Source organism: Notolepis coatsorum (genome assembly GCF_963971535.1).
Source record: "Notolepis coatsorum genome assembly, chromosome: 19".
NCBI lineage: Eukaryota > Metazoa > Chordata > Actinopteri > Aulopiformes > Paralepididae > Notolepis > Notolepis coatsorum.
Window position 1 is genome coordinate 59,756,706 of NC_140183.1, and position 25,845 is coordinate 59,782,550.

The window sequence follows — 25,845 nt, forward strand, 5'->3', positions numbered from 1 at the left end:
TATAGCTACTAGGTCTACTATACCGATATGTCTACTATACTACTATACTGCTATATCTACTATACTACTATACTACTAGGTCTACTATACTACTATACTGATATGTCTACTATACTGCTATACTGCTAGATATACTATACTACTATACTACTAGGTCTACTATACTACTATACTGCTATATCTACTATACTACTATACTACTAGGTCTACTATACCGATATGTCTACTATACTACTATACTGCTATATCTACTATACTACTATACTACTAGGTCTACTATACTACTATATCTACTATACTGCTAGATATACTATACTACTATACTGCTAGATCTAATATACTACTATACTGCTATATCTACTATACTGCTAGATATACTATACTACTATACTGCTAGATATACTATACTACTATAATGCTAGGTATACTATACTACTATACTGCTAGGTCTACTATACTACTAGGTATGTTCCAAGGTATCTAATATGGAGTCAAAGGGTGATCAAGCACTCTGACCATCTATTATATGTTTTGTGTGTTTTGTATGGTTGTGTGGTTGTGCATGTGTTTTTATATTTATTCTGTCTGTTTTGTAAAGCGATCAAACTTGTGTTGAAAGTAATATATATAACTAAAGTTGGCTTGACACACACACATGTATACTATGCACAGATGCACACACACACATGTATACACACATGCACACACGGACAGACACACTCAGTCAATACGAATACGTGATTATTCTTTTTCAGCCTCGGTTTTCGATTTCCGTCTTTGTCTCTGTCCTCGTGTCAACGACCCTTCTTACTGGAGAGTAGATGACATAAACAAACACATACAGCAGAGACACACACACATACATCAGACCCCCACACACACACACAGCAGACCCACACACGCACACACACACATACAGCACACACACACACACACACACACACACACACACACACACACACACACACACACACACACACACACACACACACACACACACACACACACACACACACACACACACACACACACACACACACACACACACACAGAAGATTTGCACAAACATGAGCTTTCATATTATCCAGGCAGCTCGCTGGTGTGATCACAAATGACTGCTCTGTCAATCACACTAATGCAAGGAGGCAGCTTGTCGTCTTTTATACACACACACACACACACACACACACACACACACACACACACAGACACACACACACACACACACACACACACACACACACACACACACACACACACACACACACACACACACACACACACACACACACACACACACACACACACACACACACACACACACACACACACACACACACACACACACACACACACACACACACACACACACACACACACACACACACACACACACACACACACACACACACACACACACACACACACACACACACACACACACACACACACACACACACACACACACACACACACACACACACACACACACACACACACACACACACACACACACACACACACACACACACACACACACACACACACACACACACACACACACACACACACACACACACACACACCTCTGCCCTGACAGGCTATTTCCCGCAGATAGACCTGTCCATATTCATACAGTTTTTCCACTCTGGAGGTAATCTTTTGCTGGGTGACAGTTAGTTAACCAGCTGCAGCAAGCCTGGCCTCGTAGCACCCGCAACTCTAATTCGTCTGGACAGAGAGGGAGAGAGAGGGAGGGAGGGATGGAGAGGGAGGGAGAAAGAGAGATGCGTCACCCTCCCCATAGGGTAGCCATAAGACCTATGTAAAGCGTCTCAATGCACTAGAATGGTCACTGCTACAGAGGATTACTAAAGATGCTGACGTTGATCTGAAGCAGGCGCTTTGAATACATAAATTATTCACATCCCACACACACACACACACACACGCACACACACGTAAGGGGCGCTGTAGGGACTGTAATAAGCCCAGGCGATGGGAGGGCCCTAATGTTGTCATGGATAATAATAATAACACTGATCTCTCCTTGTTTTAACAGAGAATACACAGAACAGCTCGTATAACACATGCTGCACAGCGAGGGCATGACTGTACATCCATTAAACAGGGATACGGGATCCAATTTGATGCGATGTAGCCTATAGGAAATTGACTCATTTGTCAACTAAATCGATTTGTTGATTTCATTGAAAAATCTGTAACATTTCCACGTAAAAAAAACACAGAGAGGGACCTATTTATATCTAGTGCTTACCAGGGATGTGCTTATCTTTCAGGAAATAACTTGATTCATGGTGAAAAGCGTAACAATTTACTAATCCAACTAACGAAATCTTGGGTTGACTGATTAATCAACTAATGGACTGTGACATGGCAGGGGCAGGGCAGGGTTTCTTCAGCTGGATCATTAGGGGCTTGAGTCATCCTGTTAGTGCAGACAACTCCCGCTTCCTGTCAAAGTGGGCGGGGCAGCACTGTCACTCCACTTTCCAGGCCAAAGCCAGGGAGGGGGGGGGTCCTCGCTTCTTATTGGCCAAAACATTCCTTTTCAACATCATAATATCATATTAGACACAAAGGGTCCTTTTGTCATTGTCTCCGGGAAATTATACAAATGTAGTGTTTGCAGATGTATACGCCCCTTAATGCAGATGATGAATGAATGAATGAATGAAAACGTTATTTAACAGATTGCAGAATGGGGTACAATACAGTACGGCTCAATACACACAAGTGTTAAGGGGATGCAGACCAGAGAAAGACTTTCATCTTGTTTACATCAGGGTCCCCCGTTTTCAATTCATAGTGACATTTATGACATACACAACATACATGACATCATGACATTTATGGCATAGGGACATACATGACATACAGGTATATAGTACTGTTACATTTGTGACATATACGATATGCAAATATACAGTACTGTTACCAATATATCCTAACAGAGATTATATACATATGATGGGGAGGATACTGTACATTAGGAGGGGGTGGGTGGGTGGGAGAAAAAATATACATACGGTGGGAAGAAAATATATACATATGGTGGGGGGGAGACTGTCTATTTGGGGGGGAGGGGGGTAATTAGGGGGGGGGTTATGATGGGTGGAGACAATCGGGTATTGGACCGTTCTTATACATTTTTATACATTTACATTTAGTCATTTAGCTGAACGCTTTTATCCAAAGTGGCTTACAAGTTCTGTACGACAAGTCAGACAAGTATAACTCTTTCAGAGTAACAATGTTCATCAAAGTGTTGAAACTTGGGTGCTGCAGTGTTGAGTGCATAGTAGTAGAGACATATTAGTATAGTAGGTAGTAATATAGACAAGGAAGCTTAATTAGTGGAAGAGTGCATGATAGAAGACAGTAAGAAGGCTAGTATTCTTTTTATTTATATTTTTTATTTCAGATATTGATTGAATAAGTGTGTTTTTAGTCAACGACAACTCCCAATCCCGGGACAATAAGTAAGTGGGCTACATTTATTCAAGCCTTCTCATCTTCTCATCTAATCATGGCGTCTCCGATGAGTGGCGCTCCCTCTATCCAATCAAAAGAGACTACACCTTCTCACACGTCCACCATGCATTTTATAGGGTTGACTTGTTTTGACTGTTCCCATCGGCCTGTTCACCAGCCCATAGTGATATCAGACCACACCCCTGTTGTATTATCTATGACCCTCACTGGCCTTCCTCCAACAAAAAGACATTGGTGTTTTAATTTGACTCCATTATCACATAATCCACTTTATGAAATTTATGGAGGAACATATAACCTTCTTTTTTTTAGTACCTGAGACCTCAAACCTGATTATCTGGGATGCCCTCTAAAGCACGTCTTAGGGGACAAATAATGTCATACACCGTGAATAGGAAAAGATAAAGACCCATGAAGAATGACTAGAAATAAATAATAAATGTATATATATATATTTAATAATAATTCATAATTAAATCTGTAATACGCTCAAGCTAAAAACCCAGAATTATATTAAAGCCTTTTTTTTCCGCCGGTCTAAACAACATTGCATGCGTGCACGAGGAAGGATAATAATTATGATCTAGCGTTGATTTCAGGAAGATCCGATAATCAGGCGAAAAATTACAACATGTTTATTGAATTACACAAAAACGCAGTTTTCGCGTCTTTTCCCTGGAATGACTCAGACGCACCCAAACTATATTCATATTCAAAACGGTATAAAACGGAAATGTACAGATGAAAAAATAATCTGTTTTTTGCACGTCACTGAGACTCGACGGCGTTATTAGACCCATAGGTATAGTATAAAATATAGGTTTAGCTCTACAAACTACAACTACGTTTACATGGGATTAATGGACAGCAGATTATTTTATAATCAATGACACATTTAGGAACTTGTACTCTCAACTATATACCTCAGAATATCCAAAGGATAATACTTTGGTGGAGAAGTTAAACATCCCTAGACTTTATCTCAACAAAACGAGACTCGAGGAGCTTATATCACGAGAAGAAAGAACTACTGCTATCTTTTCATAACAATCTGGAAAAGCGCCAGGACCCGACGGGTTCCCTGCAGACATTTCTCAAATCATTCTTCTCATTGCTTACATCCCAACTAAGCTCAGTACTTAGTATCTGATTTTTTTTTTAAATAAAGTAAACGTCCACCTTCATTTAATGAATCATGCATCACCCTAGCAAAGAAAAGGAAATACCCTACAGAGTGCGCCTCCTACAGGCCAATAATCTCTTTACTAGATGTTGATGCCAAAATTTGGGGTAAAGTTCTGGCCCGTAGAATGGAGAACCTTTTTTACCATCAAATGTATCCGTAGATCAGACTGGCTTCGTTAAAAACAGTCAAAATATATTTTTTTTTTTTTTTTTTGGCACTTTAAGCACTTCAAGGACCTTGTCCGAACACTGACATTCATTACTTGCCATCAGGGGGAACTCCTGAGTGTGTCCTCTCTTTGCTTTGACCTCATGGAGTGCGAATACTTGTTTTCAACTTCAAAAAATGTTTACTTTGCACCAAACTTTATCGCATGGATGAAATTATTATATTTATGTCCCAAAGCTACAATTCTTGCTAATTCCCAACAGTCACAACCTTTCGATCTCCGACAGGGAACTCGTCAAGGTTGCCCTTTAAACAAATTACTTTTTGTTTTGGCCATAGAGCAGCAAGCAATTGTGCTCCATAGCTGTGAGGAGATTGTAGGGGTTTGTAGGAAAGGAGTTGAACATAAAGTGTCACTATATGCGGATGACCTTCTGATATGTCAAGCCCAGATACCTCTCTACCCCCACGCTGTCTCTCTCACTCAATTTAGTCCATTTTCAAGATACAAACTAAACCTACACAAAAGTGCCCACATCAGAGCACACCAACCACCCTTTTATGATTGTGGATAATACATTTACGTGTTGGTGTTACAGTCACAAGAAAACACAAGTGTCTTTTTACAAGCGCCCCCGGCTAAATAAGAGTAATTCCCACCACAGTCAGGACAGCTGAAAACCAGCCCAATTTGCTGTTGTTGACTAAAAACACACTTCTTCAATCAATATCTGTAATGAAAAATAAAACGAACCTTTGTACTGTCTTTTACTAGTATGTACTCTGCTACTAAGGAGTTGACCTTGCCTATATTACTACCTACTACCTGCTAATATGCACTCAAGTCTGTAGCACTCAAGTTCGACACTGTTTAACGAACAGTGTTACTTCCTCTTAGCTGCCAGAGTTGTCCCCTTCCTGCTGACTTGTTGTACAGAACTTGTAAGTCGCTTTGGATAAAAGCATTCAGCTAAATGACTAAATGTAAATGTAAATGTAAATGTAAATGTTATTCAAAAATCTAAAAGCGACGGAGGCATGGCACTGCCTAATTTTCACTTTTACTACTGGGCGGCTAATATCCACCGTCTCATGTTCTGGTTACACTTTTTTAACCAAACTGACTGTTCCAGCTGTCATGGGCTGTCAATATTTCCTCTATCAAGCCCCATCTTATATAATCATCTTCCAGTCTTCCAACATTAACAGTTTGAGTGCCAGCCATTAACAGTTTCAGTGCCGTTGATTAACATGGTAAAACGTCCTTGGATGCCAGCATCCACTTCAATGATAGCGTTAAAAACGCATAATCTATGGCTTAAATTTAATTATGTGTCTAATCTGCCCGTCGCTTATCAATGACTTGTATGCAGTCAACATTGTCGAAACGGATTGTTTTTTAATCTGTTCATTTCCGTTTTATAGCAGTTCGAAAAGCTATCGTTTTCTCGAAGATTTCAGGAAAATAGAAAGATTCCGTCAAAAAACGACATTTACTGGAATATTCTCGAATACACTAGAAACATTGTCATTTTTCGGCCTATTTATGAATCGTTTTCAAATAAACGCTAGATTATCGATAGTATATGTGTACTTATGCACGCTATAGAAGCGAGCTGAGAAATCGATTCTCTCATTTCCTTATCAACGCGCACACACACACACACACACACACGGCACTCTGTTATCTCAGTGAAAACAGCTCAGATTATCCTAAAACTGGTAACATAGACTCCTTACCTTATATCAGATGTTCTCCAAAAAGATTATTCCAATTCTTGATCGCCATTCCAAATATCGATCGCGTTTATTGATTGATTATTGGCTACTGTAAATATATATTCCAGGTTGCTTTCCATCTCGCAATCACTTCCCTGTTCCTCAGATCCCTCGCCAGCATAGTGGAGCGAGGAGGCTCCCCCCCCACCCAACCCACAGTGTAATCGAATGGGGTGCAGTTACACATGGATAGACGATAGGGGGCGGTATTTTCCCATTGGAGCTAAAAGAGAGGCTGCTGTACTAACGGGAGGCTCGACTGATGAAATATGAATTCAGATCGCTAATAAACGACATTTAGCGTCGAGGTCTGGTCAATTTGAGCATGGTGTTATTCACAGTCAAAGATTAAAAAAAAAATTATTGATATTCTCATTTGGTTCATTACAATTTACTCAAGCCTAGTAACAGACACAGTATTTCTGACACTGGTCCATAGATGTCCCTAGAATCAGATACCGAGAACATGCAAATAGAACATATTAAAAAAAAAAAATCTGTAAATGTGTATTCTACGTTCTTATGGAATGAATGAGATACAAATAAAAATATTATAAAAAGAATATAACAAAAATAATAGTAATTCATTTTGAGTAAATTTTCATAACGCGATCATTTGCTGTGTAATTAATTAATCTAATTAACGTGATAAACTGACAGCCCTATTTATTATGTTTGCATCCGACACGCAAAGGGACTGATATCTGATATATATGACAGGTATCTATGACTAACAGGTATAAGACATGCTCCTACTGACAAAATTAAGAATGCATGGGAATGAGATGTAAACCTTTCACTCTCAGACGACGTATGGGATTAATTTCTTGAGTTGGTTCATTCACTGTGCTCTGCGCTCGTCATTGTCTGTTACGGGTTAAGGTGGCGCACGGAGCCCACGTTTCAAAAGCCAAACTATCTCAGTATGTACGCAGATGTGAATCCCCGCTGTGACAAATATAGAAATGGTGAGGTCTCCCATATGTTTTGACATGTCCAAGTCTAGAAAAATACTGGAAAAGGCTTTTCAAACCCTATCTCCAATCCTCAATTTTGAACTAGAACCCAACCCTCTGGTCACGCTGTTCCGAGATGATGCACACCTGACTCCAATCAAACATTGAACATTGTCCTGTTCCTCTCTTCTGGCCAGACGTGAAATATTACTTAACAACAGAGAGGTGCTGCCCACACACACACACACACACACACACACACACACACCACACACACACACACACACACACACACACACACCACACACACACACACACACACACACACACACACACACACACACACACACACACACACACACACACACACACACACACACACACACACACACACACACACACACACACACACACACACACACACACACACACACACACACACACACACACACACACACACAAAGAGGTAAATTCCATCTGTGGTTGAAATGTTAATATACAGTCTATTTCAATATTTCAAGATAAGATATTCCTTTCTTGATCTCCTTGGGGGAAATTTGGGCATCATAAGCAGCATGGGGGGAGGGGAGATACAGGTATGTGCAGGGTAATAGTAGAAAGACGTAAATAATATAGGCAATACAATTAGATCTGAATATAAAATATGAGAACACATAAACAGTGTAAACAATATTATGAACCTGATATAGACCCGAGAGACGCCACCCGGTCCAACATGACTGACACCACCCAGTCCAACATGGCTGTCGCCACCCGGTCCAACATGGCTGACACCACCCGGACTGACTCACATGTGGCACCGAGATCAGCCGGCGAAGGGAAGAGATGCCAGAGAAAAGAAAGAACTGGGACTGGAATCCTTCCAAAGCATCGGCCCTGTGTTGATATCAAAGTGTGTGAATGCACTGCGCTGATATCAAAGTGTGTGAATGCACTGCGCTGATATCAAAGTATGTGAATGCACTGTGTTGATATCAAAGTATGTGAATGCACTGTGTTGATATCAAAGTATGTGAATGCACTGCGCTGATATCAAAGTATGTGAATGCACTGTGTTGATATCAAAGTATGTGAATGCACTGTGTTGATATCAAAGTATGTGAATGCACTGCGCTGATATCAAAGTGTGTGAATGCACTGTGTTGATATCAAAGTATGTGAATGCACTGCGCTGATATCAAAGTATGTGAATGCACTGCGCTGATATCAAAGTATGTGAATGCACTGCGCTGATATCAAAGTGTGTGAATGCACTGCGCTGATATCAAAGTGTGTGAATGCACTGCGCTGATATCAAAGTGTGTGAATGCACTGCGCTGATATCAAAGTGTGTGAATGCACTGCGCTGATATCAAAGTGTGTGAATGCACTGCGCTGATATCAAAGTGTGTGAATGCACTGCGCTAGTGATAGCGGAGTCAAGGCGATACAGTAAAGCCCCACTGTCCACACAAGGCACTGACCTCCACGCTGGAAGGCTTACTGTACCGGCGCTGTCTGGCCTGTGCTACTTCATAACATGTGATCCCTCAGGTAATCCTCTTAATGCTGGGAGACGCATGGAGGCATTAGAAGGCAACGCAGAATATAATCGGAACACAACAGATAAGACCTCACCCTCTCTCACCCTCTCTCTCTCCTCCTCCCCCCCACCCCCCCAGATATACCTCAAGAGCAGTTTACAAAGGAACAACCCTGATCTTTCCACTGGCACCCCAGACTGTCAGATTCATCCCTGCTGCCCTGTCTCCTCTTCCTCCTCCTCCTCCTCATCCTCCCCCTCTGTCCCTCCCTCACTCGACCTGATAGCTGCCAGGAGGCCCATCGACCCAGGCCCATCGACCCCCCCCCCCCTGGAGCCGATGCTGTATCCTGGAAGTGGGGTGCAGGTGCAGCCCATACCCAGACTGGCTACGGGCCATCCCACTGCTGGGCCGCTGGGCCACTTTTCCCCTCTCTTCCCTGTCTGTGTGTGTGTGTGTGTGTGTGTGTGTGTGTGTGTGTGTGTGTGTGTGTGTGTGTGTGTGTGTGTGTGTGTGTGTGTGTGTGTGTGTGTGTGTGTGTGTGTGTGTGTGTGTGTGTGTGTGTGTGTGGGTGTGTGTGTGTGCGTGTGTGTGTGTGTCTGTGTGTGTGTGTGTGTGTGTGTGTGTGTGTGTGTGTGTGTGTGTGTGTGTGTGTGTGTGTGTGTGTGTGTGTGTGTGTGTGTGTGTGTGTGTGTGTGTGTGTGTGTGTGTGTGTGTCTGGGAGTGCTGAGTGGATACAGACGGCTAGAGAAAGAGAGAAGGGGAGAGAGAGAGAGATAGAGAGAGAGAGAGAGAGAGAGAGAGAGAGAGAGAGAGATAGAGATAGAGAGAGAGAGAGAGAGATAGAGGGGGGGAAGGAGAGATAGAGAGGGGGAGTGGGTGGCGGGGTCGGAGCCCCCTCTTACAGATGCGTGCAGACAGCCCCAATTTTCTCCTTGGCATAAAAGACAATCAATAAAGAGTTTTTTTTCTCTCCTCCCAGGATGCCAAGCTTTGTGTGAGATCCCCCGCCAGGGCGCACATCCTCCTCTCCCCACATCCTCTCCTCAACCTCCCCCTCCCTTCCTTCCTTTCTCAACCCCTCCCTCTCCACCTCCCCTCCTTCTCTCCTCAACCCCCCCTCCCCACCTCCCCTCCTTCTCTCCTCAACCCCCCCTCCCCACCTCCCCTCCTTCTCTCCTCAACCCCCCTCCCCACCTCCCCTCCTTCTCTCCTCAACCCCTCCATCCCCACCTCCCTTCTCTCCTCAACCCCTCCCGCTATTTCTCCCTTATTTCTCTCCTCAACACCTCCCTCTATTTATCCCTTCTTTCTCTCCTCCTCCCCTCCCCACCTCCTTTCCTAACCTTCCCTCCTTCTCTCCTCAACCCCTCCATCCCCACCTTCTCTCATCAACCCCCCCTCCCCACCGCCCTTCCTTCCTTCTCTCCTCAACCCCCCCTCCCCACCTCCCTTCCTTCCTTCTCTCCTCAACCCCCCCTCCCCACCTCCCTTCTCTCCTCAACCCCTCCCTCCCCACCTCCATCCCCACCTTCTCTCATCAACCCCTCCCTCCCCACCTCCCTTCCTTCCTTCTCTCCTCAACCCCCCCTCCCCACCTCCCTTCCTTCCTTCTCTCCTCAACCCCCCCTCCCCACCTCCCTTCCTTCCTTCTCTCCTCAACCCCCCCTCCCCACCTCCCTTCCTTCCTTCTCTCCTCAACCCCTCCCTCCCCACCTCCCTTCTCTCCTCAACCCCTCCCTCCCCACCTCCATTCCTTCCTTCTCTCCTCAACCCCCCCTCCCCACCTCCCTTCCTTCCTTCTCTCCTCAACCCCTCCATCCCCACCTTCTCTCATAAACCCCTCCCTCCCCACCTCCCTTCCTTCCTTCCTTCTCTCATCAACCCCTCCCTCCCCAACTCCCTCCGTCTCTCATCACCCCCCTCCCTCACCTCCTTCTCTCAACCCCTCCCTCTATTTTTCCCTTATTTCTCTCCTCCCCTCCCCACCTCCCTTTCTTCTCTCCTCACCCCCCTCCCCCATCCATTCTTAGACACACATCTTTACCGTCCAGCCCGGGGGCCAGGCGGCAGTCTGAGAGCTCCGTCTCCACACCCGACTCATCCGTGAGGCCTGACCCTCTCATCCTCTCACCCCCCCAGTCTGAGAGCTCCGTCTCCACACCCGACTCATCCGTGAGGCCTGACCCTCTCATCCTCTCACCCCCCCAGTCTGAGAGCTCCGTCTCCACACCCGACTCATCCGTGAGGCCTGACCCTCTCATCCTCTCACCCCCCCAGTCTGAGAGCTCCGTCTCCACACCCGACTCATCCGTGAGGCCTGACCCTCTCATCCTCTCACCCCCCCAGTCTGAGAGCTCCGTCTCCACACCCGACTCATCCGTGAGGCCTGACCCTCTCATCCTCTCACCCCCCCCAGTCTGAGAGCTCCGTCTCCACACCCGACTCATCCGTGAGGCCTGACCCTCTCATCCTCTCACCCCCCCCAGTCTGAGAGCTCCGTCTCCACACCCGACTCATCCGTGAGGCCTGACCCTCTCATCCTCTCACCCCCCCAGTCTGAGAGCTCCGTCTCCACACCCGACTCATCCGTGAGGCCTGACCCTCTCATCCTCTCACCCCCCCAGTCTGAGAGCTCCGTCTCCACACCCGACTCATCCGTGAGGCCTGACCCTCTCATCCTCTCACCCCCCCAGTCTGAGAGCTCCGTCTCCACACCCGACTCATCCGTGAGGCCTGACCCTCTCATCCTCTCACCCCCCCAGTCTGAGAGCTCCGTCTCCACACCCGACTCATCCGTGAGGCCTGACCCTCTCATCCTCTCACCCCCCCCAGTCTGAGAGCTCCGTCTCCACACCCGACTCATCCGTGAGGCCTGACCCTCTCATCCTCTCACCCCCCCCCCCCCCCCCCTAATTGTCCGCATTAATTATTCAGTCCCTTCCAGTCTGCGGATCTGAATCCATCACGTCCGTCCCGCTACACGTCCCACCTCAATTAGGGAGGGAGGGGGAAAAAACGGGGGACGGAATTATGGAGACACGATGGAGAGGGTGATTTGGAGGATTCATGAGCCCGTTGAAATATTTATACCATTCCCACAATGCCGTGCAGGGAAATACACATGTATCCGTCACACCGTCCCCCTGTCTGCGGGGCGGGGCGCTCGGAGGAGCTCCTCTGGAATGGACCGCCTGACCCGTGTCTTCATGATGAGTGACAGCACGAGCGAGCCGACCGCGCGGTGCAACACTCGGACGGGGATTAATCCTTGATGTCAGAGGTCAAGTATTCTGCGTAGGACTCGCAGACGACCACTGTATAATACAGCTCAGCGCTCGAGTCCGCGTCAGTCCACGGACAGTAGCACGTGCATGAATGTACTGTGCGAATCCACACACACACACATCCATCCAGAGACAGACGGTACATACATAAATGTATTGTACCAATCGACACACAGTACACACATCCATCTACAGAGTACAGTACATACATAAATACATAAAATGTATTATAAATGTTCTGTACAAATCCACATCCATCCAGAGACAGATGGTACATACATACATACATGTATTGTACAAATCCACATCCACAGACAGACAGTACATACATAAATGTACCGTACGAATCCACATACACAAACATCCACAGACGGACAGTATACCTAATGTATGCGGTAGCGGCTGTGGCGTACCATATCATTCATGATAATACCAGTATACATTTATACATGGAAAGAAAAGTGTCGTGATATCAGTGACATAGCAGCGTGATGACACGTCGACTCATTCGCACAGCGCCCACGGTGGTCTCATCACCAGAGTGACGCGAGTGTGTTCTGAGAGCCAGAGCAGCCTGTCAGTCTCTGTTTGCAGTGATGCCGCTGCCTCTACCTGGTGGCAATAGATGCTACGAACGAATGACGTCGTAGTCAATAATAAGACTCTTGAAGAAGTCTTTAATCATCATGCAGTGACACACACATGCGATGGGCGGCACACTCAGGAACACACACATGCAATTTTTATTTGGGTCGCCAATGAAGAACTTTGAATACCTGAACACACCTACAGTATAGAGAATACCTGAACACACCTACAGTATAGTGAATACCTGAACACACCTACAGTATAGTGAATACCTGAACACACCTACAGTATAGAGAATACCTGAACACACCTACAGTATAGTGAATACCTGAACACACCTACAGTATAGTGAATACCTGAACACACCTACAGTATAGTGAATACCTGAACACACCTATAGTGAATACCTGAACACACCTACATTATAGTGAATACCTGAACACACCTATAGTGAATACCTGAACACACCTACAGTATAGTGAATACCTGAACACACCTATAGTGAATACCTGAACACACCTATAGTATAGTGAATACCTGAACACACCTACAGTATAGTGAATACCTGAACACACCTACAGTATAGTGAATACCTGAACACACCTATAGTGAATACCTGAACACACCTATAGTATAGTGAATACCTGAACACACCTACAGTATAGTGAATACCTGAACACACCTACAGTATAGTGAATACCTGAACACACCTACAGTATAGTAAATACCTGAACACACCTATAGTGAATACCTGAACACACCTACAGTATAGTGAATACCTGAACACACCTATAGTGAATACCTGAACACACCTATAGTGAATACCTGAACACACCTATAGTGAATACCTGAACACACCTATAGTGAATACCTGAACACACCTATAGTGAATACCTGAACACAGCTATAGTGAATACCTGAACACACCTATAGTGAATACCTGAACACACCTATAGTGAATACCTGAACACACCTATAGTGAATACCTGAACACAGCTATAGTATAGTGAATACCTGAACACACCTATAGTGAATACCTAAACACACCTATACTGAATACCTGAACACAGCTATAGTGAATACTTGAACACACCTACAGTATAGTGAATACCTGAACACACCTATAGTGAATACCTGAACACACCTATAGTGAATACCTGAACACACCTATAGTGAATACCTGAACACACCTATAGTGAATACCTGAACACTCCTATAGTGAATACCTGAACACACCTATAGTGAATACCTGAACACACCTATAGTGAACACCTGAACACTCCTATAGTGAATACCTGAACACACCTATAGTGAATACCTGAACACACCTATAGTGAATACCTGAACACACATATAGTGAATACCTGAACACACCTATAGTGAATACCTGAACACACCTATAGTGAATACCTGAGCACACCTACAGTATAGTGAATACCTGAACACACCTATAGTGAATACCTGAACACACCTACAGTATAGTGAATACCTGAACACACCTACAGTATAGTGAATACCTGAACACACCTACAGTATAGTGAATACCTGAACACACCTATAGTGAATACCTGAACACACCTACAGTATAGTGAATACCTGAACACACCTATAGTGAATACCTGAACACACCTACAGTATAGTGAATACCTGAACACACCTATAGTGAATACCTGAACACACCTATAGTATAGTGAATACCTGAACACACCTACAGTATAGTGAATACCTGAACACACCTACAGTATAGTGAATACCTGAACACACCTATAGTGAATACCTGAACACACCTACAGTATAGTGAATACCTGAACACACCTATAGTGAATACCTGAACACACCTATAGTATAGTGAATACCTGAACACACCTACAGTATAGTGAATACCTGAACACACCTACAGTATAGTGAATACCTGAACACACCTACAGTATAGTAAATACCTGAACACACCTATAGTGAATACCTGAACACACCTACAGTATAGTGAATACCTGAACACACCTATAGTGAATACCTGAACACACCTATAGTGAATACCTGAACACACCTATAGTGAATACCTGAACACACCTATAGTGAATACCTGAACACAGCTATAGTGAATACCTGAACACACCTATAGTGAATACCTGAACACACCTATAGTGAATACCTGAACACACCTATAGTGAATACCTGAACACAGCTATAGTATAGTGAATACCTGAACACACCTATAGTGAATACCTGAACACACCTATAGTGAATACCTGAACACAGCTATAGTGAATACCTGAACACACCTACAGTATAGTGAATACCTGAACACACCTATAGTGAATACCTGAACACACCTATAGTGAATACCTGAACACACCTATAGTGAATACCTGAACACACCTATAGTGAATACCTGAACACTCCTATAGTGAATACCTGAACACACCTATAGTGAATACCTGAACACACCTATAGTGAATACCTGCACACTCCTATAGTGAATACCTGAACACACCTATAGTGAATACCTGAACACACCTATAGTGAATACCTGAACACACATATAGTGAATACCTGAACACACCTATAGTGAATACCTGAACACACCTATAGTGAATACCTGAGCACACCTACAGTATAGTGAATACCTGAACACACCTATAGTGAATACCTGAACACACCTACAGTATAGTGAATACCTGAACACACCTACAGTATAGTGAATACCTGAACACACCTATAGTGAATACCTGAGCAGACCTACAGTATAGTGAATACATGAACACACCTATAGTGAATACCTGAACACACCTATAGTGAATACCTGAACACACCTACATTATAGTGAATACATGAACACACCTATAGTGAATACCTGAACACACCTATAGTGAATACCTGAACACACCTACAGTATAGTGAATACCTGAACACACCTATAGTGAATACCTGAACACAGCTATAGTGAATACCTGAACACACCTATAGTGAATACATGAACACACCTATAGTGAATACCTGAACACACCTATAGTGAATACCTGAACACAGCTATAGTGAATACCTGAACACACCTATAGTGAATACCTGAACACAGCTATAGTGAATACCTGAACACACCTATAGTGGATACCTGAACACAGCTATAGTGAATACCTGAACACAGCTATAGTGAATACCTGAACACACCTATAGTGAATACCTGAACACAGCTATAGTGAATACCTGAACACAGCTATAGTGAATACCTGAACACAGCTATAGTGAATACCTGAACACAGCTATAGTGAATACCTGAACACACCTATAGTGAATACCTGAACACACCTATAGTGAATACCTGAACACACCTATAGTGAATACCTGAACACACCTATAGTGAATACATGAACACACCTATAGTGAATACCTGAACACACCTATAGTGGATACCTGAACACAGCTATAGTGAATACATGAACACACCTATAGTGAATACCTGAACACAGCTATAGTGAATACCTGAACACACCTATAGTGAATACCTGAACACAGCTATAGTGAATACCTGAACACAGCTATAGTGAATACCTGAACACAGCTATAGTGAATACCTGAACACACCTATAGTGAATACCTGAACACACCTATAGTGAATACCTGAACACACCTATAGTGAATACCTGAACACACCTATAGTGAATACATGAACACACCTATAGTGAATACCTGAACACACCTATAGTGAATACCTGAACACACCTACAGTATAGTGAATACATGAACACACCTATAGTGAATACCTGAACACACCTATAGTGAATACATGAACACACCTATAGTGAATACCTGAACACACCTGCAGTATAGTGAATACATGAACACACCTATAGTGAATACCTGAACACACCTATAGTGAATACATGAACACACCTATAGTGAATACCTGAACACACCTGCAGTATAGTGAATACCTGAACACACCTGCAGTATAGTGAATACCTGAACACACCTATAGTGAATACCTGAACACACCTATAGTGAATACCTGAACACAGCTATAGTGAATACCTGAGCAGACCTACAGTATAGTGAATACCTGAACACACCTACAGTATAGTGAATACCTGAACACACCTACAGTATAGTGAATACCTGAACACACCTACAGTATAGTGAATACCTGAACACACCTACAGTATAGTGAATACCTGAACACACCTACAGTTAATACCTGAGCAGTCAATGGAAAATGAACCCGCCCATACCCATGCTGATTGGTCCTTGTGCAACACTAGAAAGCGGGGATCTTTGATTAAACACCTGCTATCAGAAGAATAGACAGTCAGATCCGCATTATGCTGTGGTTAATATTGTGATATTATTCAGGGTACTCCAGTATTCTGTCGTTAATATTGTGATATTATTCAGGGTACTCCAGTATTCTGTCTTTAATATTGTGATATTATTCAGGGTACTCCAGTATTATGCGTTTAATATTGTGATATTATTCAGAATAATCCAGTATGCTGTGGTTAATATTGTGATATTATTCAGGATACACCATTCTGTTTTTAATATTGTGATATTATTCATGCTGTGATGTGAATGCCGTCCATGTTAGTTTACCTTCAATGGAGAAGTGCATTAAATCATTTTAATGCAAAAAAAGTGTCCTCTGTTCTTTCATTTCAGCATTGTCTATCACAGAACACATTCCATTGTGGGCAGAGTGTATTCTTGGTTTCATTCCAGCCTTGCCTAAACACCAGCTGATGATTTCACTAATTGGCTCACCTCTTCAACTAACTCACATGGTGCAATGTATAGTTAAAATGAAAACTTGGCCCACGATGGAATGAGTTTGAGACCCCTGGTGTATCCCTTTAAAAATAATTACTTTTACTTTTTAGTACTTAAGTACATTTAAAAGTAGGACTTTTACTCAAGTGTGTTTTTAGCCAGATACTTTGACTTTTACTTGAGTCAGATTTTGAGACGGTACCCATACTTTCACTTAAGTATAATTTCTGGGTACTTTTTGCACCCCTACCTGAACACACAATATATCACCAGGTACATGCTTGATGCAGTGCTGCAGTACAAGCCTCAGCACAAAGGAATTATTTGGAAAACTCAGCAATGCTGATGCAGGGTAAACACAGGATGTGGAACTGCTACTGTACATCGAGTACCATTGCACCAACACAGGCTTGCGTACACACACACATTTTAAATGCTTTATTTATGTCCACATAAATACAAAGGACATTAACACATTGACCGCCGGGGGTTGTGCCCATCTTATACCACTCTCTGCCACCGTTAAAAGCCTATGGAGATGTTTACCTTCTTTGCAGGGCTATAATTTTTTTATTTTATTTAAAAAATGTTTTTTATCTTTTTCCCCCCTCCTTTTTTCCGATTTTTCTCCCATCCCACTGTTTAGTCGTTATGCCAATTCCCAACCCCCTTCCTGGTTGTTGCGCACTCCCCCCTACTGTTGGTCCGGGAGGCCGGAGACTGTCACATGCTTTCCTCCGACGCATGTGCAGCCAGCCGGCAGCCAGCCTGGCAGCGCAGATTCTCACCGGGAGAGTGTAACGTGTGGAAGGTCACACTACCTCCCTCCAGATCCTACCCTCGCTGTGCAGGCGCCCCGACCGAACTGTAGGGGTCGCTGTCCACAACGCCCAGGACCCACCCATCAGCTTTCCCACCCCTAACACTGCCAATTGTGTTAGTATGAACGACCAGCCAAGCTGATAGCAACGCCGAGAGCTGGATTCGAACCCAGCGTCTCCAGCGTTGATGGCGAGCGCCTTGCCCAATACACCACCTAGCCGCCCGGCTATAACTTTTTAAATTGTATTGCTATATTGACATTACTATGGCCCATTCAACATCAATTATCTATCGTTCAGGATGTGGGAACGTTATACTTTTTCATTCATACATTGTTGTGTTAATACCTTCGAGAATATAAGAATGTTTTTAATCTTTTCTGCTGTAATTCCAAAAACAGTAGTTATAGGCCCTGACGCATATGATAGATTATCGATTGGCGTTTCTTTCCCATACACGCTATATAAAAAAATTCAAATGTATATGATCGGTATACATTATGCTTCATCATGCATGGAGGAAAGGGGGGGGGGGGTCGTTTATAATTCTTTGATCATCAGTAACGGCTTTATGTAGTATGGGTGGATATATTGATCAGACTGTTTGCAAACAAGGAAATGCACAATCGGGTTGAAAATAACGTTACTGTTCTCTTACCGTGGGCCGATGAGACTGGCGGAGAAAGATCCCAATTATTCGACGCAGATCACCTAGATCCATTTCCGGTTTGTATGGCGCAATAAACGCCGAAATCATATCGATTATTGCGTTATGGCAGCGATCCATATGTACTATAGTGTCTGTCAGGAGTCCCGTAGCAAGATGTGACTGCCGGAGGAATTTCCTCGACACACCGATGACAATTTCCGTTTTTTGAGTGTTTTCGAAAAAATGAAATATTGATCTCAAAAACGCTGTACAGCGATGTTGGCGGTCAACGCATGGCGGGCAATAACGCTGGAAAGCGATTTTGGCGACCAATGTGTTAACACATTGACGGCCACAGGGATTAGACGGGCCCACTCTATAAGGCCAGCTTATCATAACATGGTTTAACTATGCGTGAGGCAGCGTTTCCGTTAGCCGGTAATTACCGGTATTTGACCGGCAAAATCTGTTGAAGTCCGACATATTTAATCTCTCCGGTCTTAATGTCCGGTGAAAATAATTCCCTGAGTCTAAGCACAATTTGATTATTTGAATTGTATTAAAATAGGCTAAAATTAAATAGCCTATGCGATGAACGAAACAATCATTACATTTGTTTCATCGTTGCTTCACCAAGCAGGTATAATAATGTTGTCAGCGAGAGCTTAGTGCTGGGTTTTGCGAGTGCATGTGTAGCTGCAGAGCCGGAGCAGCAGTGGCCATTACAGCGGCCATTGCAGTACTCCAATTCAGCCATTGGCAATTCAATGTTGGGTGGAAGGCGCTGCTGTGCGGTTCCCAGATAGAGCCAGAAAAGAGCCAATAACAGCTGAATCTGCTGCTCTGCATCGACATACTCTCGCAAATAAGTCGTTGGGAGGTGGAGAGAGAGAGAGTCGTCACGCAAACCCACGATAATGTTGCCGTCTCTCTCTGCCAAATTTCTCAGTTCTTCGCTTGATATAATTAATACAAATGTCCAATATAACGGAATTCGTTAGCTCATAAAAATGTGATTATAACAGACTGCTGTTTATTATTGTCGGGCGACTGCCCACAGACACCTATTTGATTTAAAGTCGGCAGCAGCACGAGTCTCGGGACTTATTTTATTTGGAATATAATGGCTTTATACGCAAAAGTAGCCTAGTTTTAAGTAAAAATATTATAAATCTACATGCCTTGATGATGTCATTCTTTTGTTTTGTTGTCATTCTTTTGCCTATCAATTGTTTTTAAGCTCAATAAACTCTGACCGGAATTTCTCTCATTTGACCGGTAGATTGAAATCTACCGGACACTGAGGCCGGCAACAATTTTTTCTAACGGAAACCCTGGCATGAGGGTGTTTGTAGAGCTAAATCTATACTTTATATTATTGCTATCTGTCCATTGTCATTGTCAATTGACACTATAAACCGTCCCTTCAATATGCCTTAAATAAATAATTTTTTCATCAATACGTTCCCATTTTATAGTGTCTTGAATATGAACATTATAGCAGAATGTTCTGGGGTATTTCCTGGAAGGCGAGTTACAAGGCGCTAAGCTAATAACGTTAAATTGAATGGCGTTTCGGCTATAGACAAGCTAGAGCTAAAACTCAAAATGCATATTGTCGGTATCATGGTCCACCATGAATGCAAGAAAGGGGACGACGACGACGTCATTTCTGATTATTGATTACCAATAACGGCATTAGCCTCAGTAGCCTCATTCGCTGACCGGGTGGATGGCTATCAAAGCAAGGCCCGACCAAGCTGAAATTGACGTCAAATCGCTCTTATCTGTGGCCGGTTGGACTGCAAAAAGGATTTCCCAGTTATCGATCGCCATCTGGTAGATCCATATGTCCATTGGCTGATGCTATATTCCTTTACTGCATACTGAATTCAGTGTCCCAAAAACTATTCCAGGCGATCGGCTACACGCATAGCTTTAGGCTAACATAAAAGTCCATTCATGATACATTCATGAAAAAAAAACACCGGTCTGTAACAGGGAACACTGCAATATCGAGACAGCGCCCCTACGAGGATCTGGCCGGTAATGCACTTTTCCGAATTCCAAGAGTAGGATAAATCTGCAGTGCCGCTCGGTGACATTGAGTAGGATATTACAATGGAATAAAAGCCAAAACAACCTTACCGGCCCTCAAGCGTTGGATCCGAAACACGTATATATACGTGGTTGGCCCCGAAAGTGTTAAAGGACATAAACACTAACTCATTGGGAGTCATTTAATTACGTCTGTGACTGTGCAGCACCCATCGTACACATACAATATTGACACAGAGGATGTTTCAAATCTGGGTTAACAGATACAATAGCATTTCCGTAGAACTATATCTACTCTATGGGTACAAAAAGCAGGTACAGAGCAATACCTTGCTAACTGTTTAGCCTTTCTCTTGGAGATGTGGGCCATCTGAAGGCCCCTAACCACCAGCTTGCGAACATGACCCAGGCTGCCAAAATGTTTACTAAAAGTTGACACTTTTTGTTGCCTAGTTGTGAGATGTTCAGCTTGAGCTGCTGATATTTCAGCAACTTGGTTAAAAAGGCTCACACACACACGCACACACACACACACACACACACGCGCGCACACACACAACACACACACACACACACACACACACACACACACACACACACACACACACACACACACACACACACACACACACACAGAGAGAGAGAGAGAGAGAAACGGCAGCACTGACTCACCAGGAATATCCTCTCCAGTTGGTCTTGTATGTCCTTCATCCCAGGAAAGGCTGCCACTCCTTGGATCATCTCAATGAAGATGCACCCCACTCCCCTGGAACACAACAACACCAGAGCCAATGAGGACGGGCGAGGTCGCTCACAATTAGATCAGAATGTGTTGTCATCATGCAGCACAAGTACAGTACAACGAAAATAAGTCTGGCATCCAACCAAGAGTGCAAATGTAACAGTAATGTGCAATAGTAATATACAATGTAGGTGATTAAACTGGGTATAAAATAAATGAGTACTAAGATAAGATGAGATAAGATTATCCTTTATTAATGCAGGTGTCAAAGTAGCATGGGGGGGGGGGGTATACAGAGCTTCACAGTCCGATATATACAATAGATACAATATAAAAAGTACAAAATACAAGATAGTCCAGTGAGTGCACCTGGATACGAGTCTCAAGTTCTCACGTCCCGAGTTCTGACAACGTTAGTTCTCCTAGCAGCAGAGCCGGCCGTCCGAGCCCTTGGTTGAAGAGTCTGAGTAATAGTGCTAATCAGATGCATGTACAGAGTTGTAGTATTAATATGTACAGTGATACAGGTATGAAGACACTATGGTAATAAGTCCTACTGGCCAGCAGTGTAACTAGTAAGAGTAGGTAAGGGATATGTACAGATATAGATATAGTATCTAGATATCTACAGATACTATAGACAGTAAAAGGGATTATATGCAGGTATACAGAAAGATGTGAATATATATAATATATATATATATTAGGGCTGTCAGTTTATCACATTAATCAGATTAATTAATTACACAGCAAATTATCGTGTTTTTGAAAAGTAACTAAAAATATTTTTTTTTTAAATCATTTTTTTTCTTATCTCATTCATTCCATAATAACGTAGAATAAACATTTACAAACTTTTTTTTAAATGGTCACGTTCTTGGTATCCGATTCTAGGGATATCTATGGATCTCAAGGAATGTATTCCCAGTGTCAGAAATACTGTGTCTGTTACTAGGCTTGAGTAAATTGTAATGAACCAAATGAGAATATCAAATCAAATCAAATCAAATTTATTTATAAGGCCCGACAACACACGTTAATGTCCCCATGGGCCGTACATGTCTTCTTTAAACAAGTCAAGAAGAAAACATAACAATAAGTCAAGAACAGAACAAGAACACCATAAGGTCAAAGGTCAATTCAATTCTTTTTTATTATTTTTTTTTTACTGTGAATAACACCATGCTAAAATTGACCAGAAGCAAATAAATAAAGGGAAGATGATTAAACAGAAGGTTTTGTAGATACAGTACTGAATTCTGCCATCCGGACACATGCAATTTGAAATATGATTATAGAATATAAAATATCAGGCCTAAAATGGTTATGCGATTAAAATGTGATTAATTAGATTAATTAATTACAAATCCTGTTATTAATTAGATACGTTTTTTTAATCGCCTGACAGCACTAATATATATTATATATATTATATATATATATATACTAAGGCCGGGCCGTTAACGCATTTACCGGGCTAATTTAAAAGTTTGAGTGCCCATCACGAGTTTTCTCGGGTTTACGTTAAAAAAAATAATAGAAAAACGAATATTCTCGTGATGGGCCTTCAACCAGCTGGTTAAAGGCCCATCACGAGAATATTCGTTTTTTTTTTTTTTTTTTTTTAGCGATCTGAAATCATATTTCATCAACCAAGTCTACCGTTGGAAATCCAACCACTCCAGGCGCTCAGATGTGAAAAAAGCGCCCCCTATCATCTCCCAGATGGTTTTGGAATGAGAAAATGAATGAGAAAAAAAAACCTGACTCCACATTTTACTTCTCACTCACGCAGCCGGGGTCGGTCAGCTCCACTAGTGAGCCTCAGAGCAGCGGAGATTATGTGTGTTTACAGTATACACACTGAATCAATAAAAATATCCTTTTTTTCGAATGGCGATCAGGAATTGGAATAATCCATTTGGATACCATCTGATCTCAGGTAAGAAATCTATGTTACCAGTATTAGGATAATCAGACTCGTTTTCACAGAGATATAAGCTTTTATGTGATTATGTGATATTGCTGTTTGGCTGTGCGAGCGGTCAGTAACTAACGTTAAAGAAATTTACGCCGTTAATCTATTCTCAAAATTGGGTCTGGGAGCCAATTACATTAGCTGATGTATACCTGGTCGAATTACTCTGTGTGTGCGTAGAACTCATGTGTGCGGAGACACGTTGTGGGCGTGTTTGTTTACACACTCGCGTCGCCAATAAACATAATAGTTTCAAGACATTGCGTCGGTCTGAGAGAAGAATCAAGCATCGGAAATACATTTGGACTGCAGTATTCTGTTGTGGATGGTTAAAACCTTTGTTTACATATTGTGGTGTGGATTAAAACGTTCGTTTTCCGGACCCGTTTGCTGCCTGAAATCAAGCTGGCGGCTCGTTCAGCTAGAACCTCCACCACAAGTCTCTGTAAGTAAGCTAGCTAATGGCTAATGCATCCTTAATGGCAAGTATTTTCATATCTTAACCAACGTTGCAACTCGCAAGGCGCTTATAATGAAACGTTCCAAATCAAATCAAATCAAATCATTCAACCTAGCGTGCACTTATTTTCAACCTAGAACCTAAGCACGCGCTCTCTCTCTCTCTCCTTCCCTCCTTTTCTCTTTCCCTCTCATTCACTCTCTTTTTCTCTCTCTCTCTCTCTCTCTCTCTCTCTCTCTCTCTCTCTCTCTCTCTCTCTCTATCTCTCTCTCTCTGTGTGTGAGAGGGAGGGAGGGAGGGAGGGAGGAAGGAAGGAGGGGTGGGGAGTGAGGAAGAAAGGGGGATAATGAATGAATGAATGAAAACTTTATTTAACAGATTGCATAATGGGTACAATACAGTACAGCTCAATACACACAATTGTTAAGGGGATGCAGACCAGAGAAAGACATTTGTCTTGTTTACATCAGGGTCCCCCATTTTCAATTCATAGTGACATTTATGACATTTATGAGAGACAGAGAGCTAAGAGACATACTAGGAGAGAGAGATTAGTGGAAACTGTCAAAATGATCAACAGATGTTGACTGTAAGAATCTGTAAGGGCATCAATGGGAGCAATATATTTTTTTAAAGTAACTAAATAGTTACTTTTCACAGTAACGCATTACTTTTGGGTGTAAGTAACTAGTAAAGTAACTGAGTTACTTTTGAAATGAAGTAACTAGTAAAGTAACTGAGTTACTATTTTTCAGTAACTTCCACAACACTGCGTAGAACACACATGCCTTCGGCAAACTTCAAATGAGCCATTTTAATCTAGATTAATCTAGATTAACTCCAGGATTGTAGATAATAATTTTTTTTTATCTATGCCCACCTCTAATATATACACATTACGTTAAATTAGGTTAAATTAATTTAACTAAACTAAAGATGGTGTACATTTGAAATGTTGGACCCGCATACACACTGTCCTGGTATTATAGGTGCTCTCATTAGGTGCTCAATAGCTCCTCTGTGTGTGTGTGTGTGCAGGGGAGGAAACTAACTTTTTGGCTTACCAGCCAACTGGCGAGTATGTGATTTTTTTTACCAGCCAAACAGATTTTTTACCAGCCATAAATAAATCGCTAATTGTGATAATTACTTCTTTGTATGGCTTCGTCTCTAAATTGATTTCCAATCATAGTAATAATCACACTGTGTCTCTATTCTTTAAAATATGTATTAGCATAAAACATTAATAAGTGTCTCTACTCTTCACAATATTAGCATAAAACATATATTAATCACACCGTCTCTACTCTTCAAAATATTAGGATATCACATATTAACATGAAAGAGGGAAC

The 25,845-nt window shown here is 42.7% G+C and overlaps 1 protein-coding gene across 1 annotated transcript in view; it reads right to left on the reverse strand.

Annotated features, from left to right (window-relative positions):
* LOC311246516 (cyclin-dependent kinase 14-like) overlaps nucleotides 1–25,845 on the reverse strand; it is a gene marked incomplete at its 3' end in the record, with an annotated part of 332,639 nt that overhangs the window by 69,056 nt on the left and 237,738 nt on the right. The window contains exon 12 of the mRNA XM_084336667.1: nucleotides 21,986–22,079. Within this exon, the coding sequence (XP_084192793.1) occupies nucleotides 21,986–22,079 (94 nt within the window). The remainder of the gene's footprint in view (nucleotides 1–21,985; nucleotides 22,080–25,845) is intronic.